Source organism: Procambarus clarkii, chromosome 48 (genome assembly GCF_040958095.1).
Source record: "Procambarus clarkii isolate CNS0578487 chromosome 48, FALCON_Pclarkii_2.0, whole genome shotgun sequence".
Lineage (NCBI taxonomy): Eukaryota > Metazoa > Arthropoda > Malacostraca > Decapoda > Cambaridae > Procambarus > Procambarus clarkii.
Genome location: NC_091197.1, coordinates 8,426,666 through 8,437,370, shown reverse-complemented (window position 1 = coordinate 8,437,370; position 10,705 = coordinate 8,426,666). Strand labels below are relative to the sequence as shown.

General features: G+C 44.0%; 1 protein-coding gene across 5 annotated transcripts in view; it reads right to left on the bottom strand.

Annotated features, from left to right (window-relative positions):
- Positions 1–240: 240 nt before the first annotated feature.
- LOC123764741 (cell adhesion molecule Dscam2) overlaps positions 241–10,705 on the bottom strand; it is a 63,933-nt gene continuing 53,468 nt past the window's right edge. For 2 of the 5 annotated variants that reach the window (XM_069302552.1, XM_069302553.1), the window contains exons 29-31: positions 9,408–9,593; positions 5,922–6,195; positions 241–1,761 (exon numbers count right to left, since the gene is read on the bottom strand). In XM_069302552.1, coding sequence (XP_069158653.1) covers positions 1,422–1,761; positions 5,922–6,195; positions 9,408–9,593 — 800 coding nt within the window. In that variant the 3' untranslated portion in view covers positions 241–1,421. Of the gene's footprint in view, positions 1,762–5,911; positions 6,196–9,407; positions 9,594–10,705 lie in introns of all 5 variants that reach the window. The other 3 variants (XR_011222339.1, XM_069302554.1, XM_069302555.1) reach the window with 3 other exon arrangements.

Sequence of the window (10,705 nt, the reverse complement as noted above, 5' to 3'; positions counted from 1 at the left end):
ACCCGGGCACCACCGGGTCCCCATTTTAGATGCCTTGTATAGGATGTTTCAGGTCCTAGCAGTTGAAGTCACATCCAGCTACATCCTCCCGTTTCATAGCCCTTGACGTCCTCTCGTGCTGCTGCAGCTGTCCTGAGTGTGCCCCTCGGCCAACTACAACTATATCCACACATCCAGCTGTATATACCCAAGCCTACTCTCATTACAAACACAAACAAGGCATAAGGTTATGTCAATACATTTAGTTTATTATTTCTGCAAATTTTATTATTGAGCATAAACCTAAATTTCTACATTTAATCATGGTAGTATTTTTTTATAAGAAAACAGACTTTGTGACAGCTACTTTACAAGTGCACCATCAACCACAACAACGACTAACCTCAATGTATGTATGTGTGTGTGTGTGTGTGTGTGTGTGTGTGTGTGTGTGTGTGTGTGTGTGTGTGTGTGTGTGTGTGTGTGTGTGTGTGTGTGTGTGTGTGTGTATTAATTGATCAGACAAAACACTGGAAATTGTTTGTAACAGTTTATACACTGGAGAAACTACACTTTCGTAGTGCTTGCATGTAAGTAATGTCCCTATACACTTGTAAATGAAATTTTAAATCAAGTTTTCGGATGAAATCTACAACCCTTAAGAAGGTGCTGTTAAACTATGTTCAACAACAAGTTGATGAAGGATGCAAGTGTCACCCGAGAATTTGGTTTATTATAACACTACTGGTATTGGATCTTTTCTAAACCTTCAGCATTTACATTTATATATCTGTTAGACAAGTTAATGTATTTTTATCGTTGGAATTTGTGAACTATTTTGCCTTTATCCAAATGTGCAGTGCAAGTGCTAGTATTACACCACCTCATGTGCAGTGTAAATGTTGGTTAGACCACCTCATGTGCAGTGTAAATGTTAGTTAGACCACCACATGTGCAGTGTAAGTGTTAGACCACCTCATAACGTCCCAGTGAAGTCACATCAGTAACTGACCTGTCGTCTGGCCAATCCATACATTACTTGCAAGTAGAGATCTCTATAGAAGTCCTCGAAACTTTTGCACAACATTTCTTTATAACCATTCAGCCGCCAGTATTCCAAGAGAGTTATTTTTCTTCAAATAATGACGGTATAGTCAACCACATATGCAACTTGTGAGCATTTCATGCACAATTTCCCCCGAAACGATTATTTGGCAACCACTTTCTGCAACATTGCAAATGAATGACAGATCAATACTTACTACAACTTTCTATGAAGCACAGACACACACTACACTATACAATTAGTTATTAAAATTTTAAAAAATCTTTTAGAGTACTGGGCAAGCACACGACTTATTACTTGGGGAGTAATGTACTTATTGTCAAAAATATAAACATCGTCCTGCAAGTAAGATCTGTACATAATAAGGCTTCTCGAGTTAAACATTTATACTGTACGGGCTTTTCTGAGAACCTCGTTGTTGGTCAGATTGTGGCGCGTGTTGCTGATGCTCGTAGTGTTGCTGGTGCTGCTCGTAGTGTTGTTGCTGCTCGTAGTGTTGCAGCAACACAGTCAGCTCGGCGGGCAGGCTATCCCTGTTACTTTTTCCATTGTTATTTCTTGCTTGAGAGGCGTCATTCCCAGTGGTGGCCTGAGCCATCTCTCTGTCACACTCCGCCTCAGAGAGTTCCCTCGAGTCAGAGAAAGCCGAGGGTGGGTGTAGAGGTCTGGGAGGAGTCAAGGGAGAGGTCTCGCTCGAGGAAGAGTCGCTCCGCACTCTGAGGAAACCCAAAATTAGTTGGAAAGTGATCAGGAAAAATAATTAGATTCTAAACGAAAATTATATTTTTTTATTTAAATAAAATGTATTAAGTAAATAATAAACCAGTACTTGAGATAATTTAAAAGGTCATATTTAGATAAAATGTGTTTGACATTACACCATTCAGTTTACGAGTTCAGTGAAACCTGTGTAATTAGAAACCCCGAAGGACTGAACACACATTGCAACCACCGCACCATTCTACTCTTTTCATTTTAAATGAGATTACTTGTAAATTAATTAAGTCATTTGGAAATACTGTACAACTGAGTGCATTTATCATAGCGTATAATACAGGTATGGTGCGATACACGTAAGGTATATTAAATTATTCACGCAATTTTTGTTTTTTTATAATCGGATGTAATGAAATGCCTCCATCTGGGCCCGACCTCAGTTGCTTATGTCAGGCCTGTTACTTGTCAGACTTGCACAACGTCAGGGATCCTAACAATAGCTTATGAGAAAATCCACTGGGATTGTGAGGTGACACGAACCCGCGACCAAGGCATTGCCAGCAGAATACTCTACCACTGGACCACCACTGACTTGTAAAAGTCTTACAACCGAATTTCTACTGAAATCACAGGAAGTCTGGAGGCAACGCCTGAAGTCAGTCCAAGTGTTTACTTAAGACCCCCGAGCACTCGGGTGAACGGTAAAGTAGTTCAACACTGGACGCCCCAATTTCAGATCTCACTGATGTATATCACGTTAGAGGGATTTTGTGTGTGTATCTGAAGTTGGGACTTACGGTGTTGAACTACTTTACCCTTCACTCGAGTTCTTGGGGGTCCCATTTGCATCCCAACCGCGGTCGGGTCAAGACGTACCTGCTCCCGCGACTATGGGGTGAAGTTTTTATTGGTGTTTAGCTCAGTCTACACACATGGGGATTGACTAATGCCCACCATATACTACACACCTTGCACCATGCTGGATGGTGAGATGAAGATTGGACAACAGAGGATACTACAGATCGAACTACTCCCCACGACAATATTGACATGGACACAGATTCTGAAAGCAGCAAGTCAATAGTGGAGAATGATTTTCAGGAAGTGTTAACCAGGGGACAGAAGAAACGGAGAAGAAAGGAGCCGAGGCAAAGAGTTGATAGTGATAGAAACGACAAGAGAATGAAGAACAACGCTGAGAATGATCAAACCAGTGTCAACGAAAGGAAAGAACAATGTTTGGAACTCGCCCAGGAATGTGACGGTCAGCGGAGGTGGAGGCTTCTCTTCCCTGCCTCATACACATTGACCTGCCACCAGAAGCTGCTGTGGACAGTCAACCTAGCAACAGAGTACCACAAGTTCGAGCCCCTGCTGATAGAAGGTGTGAACAGGCTTTACTTAACGGTAGGTTCTGGAGGCTGTTGTGTTCCTGAGCCAGTAAGGATATCGTGGAATTGTCGTGGAAACACCAGAGGAGAATGAGAAAATGAGGTGATTATTTATAAATACCTTCATATTCTAGACCCCGTATTCATCCTTGACGACCAATTATTTGTGTGGGCCAAACGTCACCTTATTAAAGGTGAAGCTAGGAATCACAATTCCTGGCTTCACCAATTCCCTCAGCAAAGTATCGCCAAGATTTTGGTGAGGGGTGAAGTTCTCGAGAAAGTGTTCAACACCGGGGCTGGTTACAGGCATGTGGCAAAGTATGTGAAAGAGCCCATAATATGCCTGAAATGCTGCCGATGGGGGCATAAATCTTGGAGCTGTCAACATGATCCACGATGTCGTTTCTGCAGAAAGTCTCACCTCTCTAATGTGTATAGAAACAAACTTCAGCTGGGTGAGAAAATAGTTCCCCGATGCTGCAACTGTGGAGGTGTTCACAACGCCAGCTCGGCTGTGTGTAGCAAGAGGCCGAGTATGGATGTTCCCCGGCCGGAGAATGTTACACAGCAGGCAAGAGCTCTCACTCAGAGACCGGAAGAACAGCAGAAAAGTTTGCACCAAACAGTGCCAGTGAACCAGAATAATGAGTGGGCATGAGGGTCACCTTTAATTAGCCCCCCACCTCGGGGGCTTGGTCGCCCACCCCACGACCCTGAGAAGATAAAAGAGGAACAGATTGCAACAGAGACGAGAAGCAAGACGTTCATTCACGAATGTGCCCCCTACACCCACCACGGAGCCACAATTAGAGGCAGGACACCCAACAAGAGAGACGTTGCCGATATTGCCGGGGCCCCCCAGGGGTGCGTCATGAGCATACGCCCCCACAAACGCCACTAAGAACCGTTAGTCCGTCGAGATCGGGCTCAGTGACGAAAGGGGGATTGACAATAAAAGGTTCCCCTCGCTCGAGACGTTGGGTACTACAGTTCTACGGGTGCAAGAGTATGCCTCCTCAAACACCCGGGCGTCAAAACAAAAGGCCAAAAGAATGATCAAAACAGGCACAAGGTCAGCAGGATATGACAACGAGAAAGGAGAAGAGGGGGGGGGGGGAGAAAAACGAATCAAAAGGAAAAGGAAAAGTTGTCTAGCAGAATTAGAGAGGACGGCAGCAGGAGCACAAGGCTACAAAAGGACAGGGGACCGCCCCAAGGAGCATCACACTCCGGCAGCCGCCCACCAAGCCCCCTCACGGCAACAACGAGGTGGACAGGGAGGGGGTCATTGGAGCTAAATTTGCCCTAGCGAGACGGGTTAAACTAGAAAATGGTGACTCCTGTGGTCCTCTCACAGACGCCTTAGCTGTTTTGCCTAGATGTCAAGAAGTGGTTAGAGGGCCTACATTTACTCTATTTTGGTACTGATAATTAAGTTGATTCTAGGGAAATGTTTTTATGATGTTTATATGAATAAATCCACAAGGGCCGTGATGAGGGTTCGAACCTACGCCCGAGAGAATCCCAGACGCACCTTAATCGACTGTGCTACATGGTAAAAGAATTGCAACCGGGAGTTCAACTGACCTCACACGGACCCTGCAGTCTCTCACACACACAAACCAGGGTTTTACACTATTCCCCCCATGTACTCGAGCTTTGTCAATAAGCTATTCTACCTCTTCGCCCTTACTTCATTGCACACAGAAGTCACAATAAGTGATTTCTGTGTGTAATGATGTTTATAGTCCAAAGACTGATGTATTAAGAACGTTTCCTATTTGCTGGTAAATTTAATAGTAACATGTGACAATGATATCCCCTTTTTTTCTACTGAGGAAAATTCCTCTGTGCCACATTTTCTATGAGTGATTAAAGCACTATTTCTAGGGTTAATTTGTTATTACAAAACAGCAGCAATATTATCTGCGCATTGTATTAAAGTTTAGTTAATGGTGTCGGTTTTTCCGACAGTATAACTAAGTTTCTCTTCAGTAACACTTCTCTATGAAACAAAGTGTTAAGCTATGGTCGACACACAACTCTCCAAGTATAGCTCGAGAAAGCTATTTAAATTAAATATAAATTATACTATTTAAATATTACTGCAATGGCATTTCTTCCATATCAATGGAAACACTGAACAAAGCTCTATGTTCGTTACAGACAAATATTAATTTAAATTTCTTAACACTAATAAACAAAATATTTTATATTTTTAATCTCGCTAAAATTTAATTTGTTCAAATTATCCTCCAGGACATCTATAAGACACTCAGATTTATTTATATATATATATATATATATATATAAATAAAAATATATATATATATAAAAAAAAAAAAAAATAATTTTTATGAAAAAGATGCAGCGTCAAAAATCCTCAACATCTGCAATTATTACATAACTAACTTTGTGTATACTTTGACCAGTGACACGTAATATGAAGTCAGTGGTTCGAGGCTTCAAGAGTTCAAGTAAATGTAGTGTAATAAGATTATATTTTAGGTTTTCATAGTGAACAATATTCATTGGCAACTTAAGAGTTGTCTGTTTTCTATTAAATGAAGGTCGTAATGTAGGTAATAAATTCGGTTTTATAAGGGCAATAAAATGTTGAACAAATAAAGGTCAGGTCCCCTTAGTTAGAAAGAAAAATCCTATCGTGTATAGAAATCTGGAGGAGGAGGGAAGGGTAAGGGATGGTGCGAGCTGTGCCAGCCACGGTCCACCTACATAGCTCAGCCTCCACTACCTGAGACTACCTGGCATGGCGAACAGGCGGTAACGGGTGGGGCCCTACACGCACTGCTGCTTGCTGTTGCTGCTGCTGCTGCTGTAGGGCCTGCTGCTGCTGAGGGGCCAACTGCTGCTGTTGTGGGGCCAACTGCTGCTGCTGTGGGGCCAACTGCTGCTGTTGCGGGGCTAACTGCTGCTGCTGCTGCGGCGGCATCTGTGGATGCTGGTAATGCTGCCGTTGTTGTACTGGTGATGAAGCATCGTTACTCTCTGTGCTAGAGTCCCGACGCGTGGCCTCTGCTGAAAATTATATTATGTACTATTTATATCAGAATGTGTGTTTTCTGTCATGCTAGGAAAATATATTGTTATATCGTCTGAAACAAATGTTGCAAAAAAAAAAAAAAAAATAGAGCACCGAGTTTAACTAGACTCCGTTCTGCGACTCCGTCAGTAGCTCCGCTCGCTTATTTGCTGGCAGTTACTAGTGAGGCTCAACAGTGCCAGGTATCCTTGCGACATTCTACCTACTGGACACTAGACCCTCTGTAAATTCCCCCTTGTCCTCGCTACCAGGATGAGAGTTGAAGCGGATCAAAGATCAATCGTATACTGAGAAAACTATTGTAATCAGCGACAGAAGACCTTTGAGAAATGTTTTTGAAAAATACTGAGCAAGCAAATAAGACTGACAATTGCTGTATTAAACAAACGTTCAGCAGCCCAAGAAGTTCCACAACGACCCCAACTCTTATAGGAAGGACAGCGGGGTCCCCTGCGTAAAGACGGACTGGCACCTGACACCACCCTCTCCACCCCCCCAACCACAAAACACAGAAAAGGGAGAGGCGCCAGCACCACGAAACACGAAGGTGAACATCTTATGCACAGTCTCGGTGGCTGACTCAGCCGGCAGCAAGGAACGGGAAGAACCCAAGAAACCGCTGACAGCTCAGAACGCAACTGAGTGAAGAATATTTCCTGCGCGGGATAAAGCACGAGTGAGATGTCCCACTAAACACCTAAGCCTAGTGGTAAACAGCGACCATAGTCGAAAGATAACAGGCATTTCTGGACACGCAGCTGCCAAGTACACTCATCGTGGGACAAGGCAGATTTAAACAATGTCCTATTAAGAAGGGTGGTCCCGACGGGAATACATTCAAGACTGGGGAGGTCTCCCTCCAGTCTACCACCTCTGAACCACTAATTTCAGTAGTATTAAATAAGCAATATTGCATAAACATTAAGGGTCAAGTGATTGAACAGTCTCTTGTCAGTGTACAAGCCTAGTAATCACCATCAGCACTCACATACAGTAAGTACCTTGTCAGTGTACAAGCTGTTACGGTGCCCTCCCATTTCTTCCCTGATCCATCATAATCATATCTTCATACCTTGCAGGTTCCCCGAGACGCAAGGAATCGTTTGATATAGGAGGCAGCTGGAAAGATTACGTATTTGTGGAGAAATTGTCAATTTTAAGTTTTGCAGGTAAAGGGGCTTATGCCCTTGTACATACAAAATGGCGACGTCCCTGTCAGGTTGGCGCCAAGACCGTGAGGGCGTCAGCAGGCTGGCTGAGGTCACGTGACGTGAGTGACCAATCAAAGCCCGCCCCTGGAGGCTGTGACGTCACTGGGATGCCTGGCTCAGAACCTGTACTTGATGCTTGATACTTGCTTGATGGGGTTCTGGGAGTTCTTCTACTTTCCAAGCCCGGCCCGAGGCCAGACTTGACTTGTGAGAGTTTGGTCCACCAGACTGTTGCTTGGAGCTCTCGAGATTGAAAGTTTTAGAAGCCTCGCTCAGTAGATTGAGCAGCCTAATGCAGTCTATCATCGTCATAGACTGCATTAGGCTGCTCAATCTACTGAGCGAGGCTTCTAAAACTTTCAATCATCGTCATTGGAGACTAGTGTGCGGAGCACGAGGAAGCAGAGTTTAGTGGGAAAAAGAGCACCAAGAGCTCATTGCTGTTAGTCTACGACGAAAGTGAGAGGCGACACTGGGAGGGCAGTCCAAAGCCCTGCAGGTCCCGCCCTGGTACGATGTGCGAGCTGCCGTGCCCGGGTCTCATCTACTGAAGATTTGGAGGGGAAACACCACATCTGGATCCATGAGAAATCGTCTCTGTGAAGGAGCGAGTTAGGAACGCGAACACTGATAAGCTCAGTGACCACTGGTTGGACCAGCTTGGAAGAACTGAATTCAAGGAATAGGAACGGCGACGACACGTTACTCCACGACCCCGGGACATCCTGTGACACGACCGGAACACCGAGGAGCGACCCAGGGACCGTTACTTCTACAATCATCGGAGTACAGGCGTCGGTGGACAGAATTGTATTAAGGTTGATCATTATTTCCCTCCCATTGTCCCTTGATAACTAGGCTAGATAGGCCCCTATATGTATTTTATATTATGTTAGGAGTACATGCAGAAGCAACGACTTGAGGTTAGTACCGAGTTTTCCTTCACTCTTCCGTGGGTACAAGGCCAGATCGCGAGTAGCTATTCCACCTGTGGTACGACTGAAGGGCTTTCAGTGCGATCAGTGGCACCCGAGAGTGTTTGGGAGCAAAGACTCGCGGCGATGGTCGTGGTGTGGTCCCCATCTCAGGCACCGACACAGACCCCTTGGCCTCGTAACAAAGCCTAGTAATCACCTTCACCACTCACATTCAGTACCTCGTCAGTGTACAAGCCTAGTAATCACCTTCACCACTCACATTCAGTACCTCGTCAGTGTACAAGCCTAGTAATCACCTTCAACTCTCTCATACATATAGGCCAAAAAACCCAGTTTAGATATTTAAAAAAAATCAGATACTATATTCCCCATTCTGCTCTTCTCACACTATATTGCTCGCTAATTTATCCCTACACCCGTACACATAATATATTTACTACGGGTACACAAGACTTAACCATGATAAACTGCCTCAAACCCACCAATACCCTGCGTACATCACCTACCAGACTGTAATTAATAATCTCCTACAAAACAACGATTTTGTCTTAGAACAACATATATCCCCTCTGTTCAAATCCCTAATCCCACTCCATACACTTCAGTGAACTGAAGACACTTAATGAGACTTATTCCTTATTAATTACCCTGATTTTAAACTCTTCCAAGATGGTTGTAATGAAACCCTCCAGCGCCACACCGGAAATAAGTCAAGTAACATCATACAAATTTGACATGCAAATTCAAGGATACAATTAATGAAACTCCCTAATAACTTAAATTACTTATATAATTTACTCAAAAGTAAAACAGAACTTGTTAAAAATTTCTTCCCCACCTTGTACTACTAAGTTACCTAGTACTTTGCTATCTAGACAAGTTATCATTATCATCACCGCATCCTATTACAAATGTTATATTCAGTAATAATGTTAACTCAAATTATTACAGTTTTTCCATCTGTTACTATAAGTTTATATTTTAAGATACAAAGGCTCTGACAACTGGTGCCAGGTGGTCGTTTTTTATAATGCTGACCTCTTGTACAGCTTCTGGAGCGATGTGGGCGACTCCTTGCATCGTTAATGGTGTCTGCAGCCCAAGTGATCTGTTCAACCGTCCCTCCTGCAGGTACTGGTGATGCTGCGGGAGGCTGGGCTCCTGGCATGGACTTGGGGCGGCTGCCATACTCTGCACGGTTACGATTGCTGATGTAGGAGATCTCTGAAGGGCACCAGAACAGTTATTATAAAACCCACTACCCACGCATATATGTACATGAACTCTCATATTTTACACACTTGGGGATCATAAACACAAATACACAACAAATACACAAGTCCTCAGTTACTCACGGCAAGAAGGAATAATTACCCCTCTTATATTGTTATGTGATTTTCTATCTCTAGTCATAGTACATCCTCGTCTAGCTACTTGCTAGACGAAGATGTACAGCCCACCGTACTCGTCGTACAGCCCACCGTACTCGTCGTACAGCCCACTGTACTCGTCGTACAGCCCACTGTACTCGTCGTACACTACAAGTACGTAGTGTAACTATTATAGTACCTCTGGAACCATAATGGTGGAGACATAAGACTTCGAAATCCAGCGAGTGTGGTGACCTGTAGGACCAAGTTTGGATGGTCCTACAGGTCACCACACTCGCCACAAGAAATAGAAGAATCCGGTGTCTATTCCAGGCTGCAGTGTTACAGCGAACAGCCTGAGCACAGTCCGACTTCCATCAGTGAACACACTTCTGCATGCCACGGTAGGCGTAGCGAGGAACAGAGTGGAGGACACCGTTTAATAGTGTCAAGAAAAGACGGGCTTGACGGAAAGGTAGATTAGACAGGCCAGAAAGAACAGCATGGAGGGTGAACAATCCAGTCTGCCTTATTAAACTGCCACAGAGACATTTGTCCCATTTCCCTCGAGGGGCAGGAGTTGGGGTCTAGGACACCCCTATCACACCCAGGGAGTTAGTTGTACCCGAGTTTTGGATACTATTCAAAGTTAGTCTGAATCAAGGCCTTCACATGCCTATTATCAGCACTAAAGGATCACACACCATGTACTCATATTATCTCAGATCACACATGAATGTGTTATCAACACACCCCACAGTCATCACACGTACTACACAGTTTAATTTTTGTTAACAAGAAATTGCTGGGGAAGGAGGAGGACAGTGCCAGGAGAGGAAAACTCTGCAGGCACCTTGCTCTTCATGTTCTTCATTTTCTCTCACTTATGCTGAACCATCGCCATCATGACAGGTATTTTCCAACTCTGCCTTATAATATTGTACAAGTTCAATTACGGGACTCCTC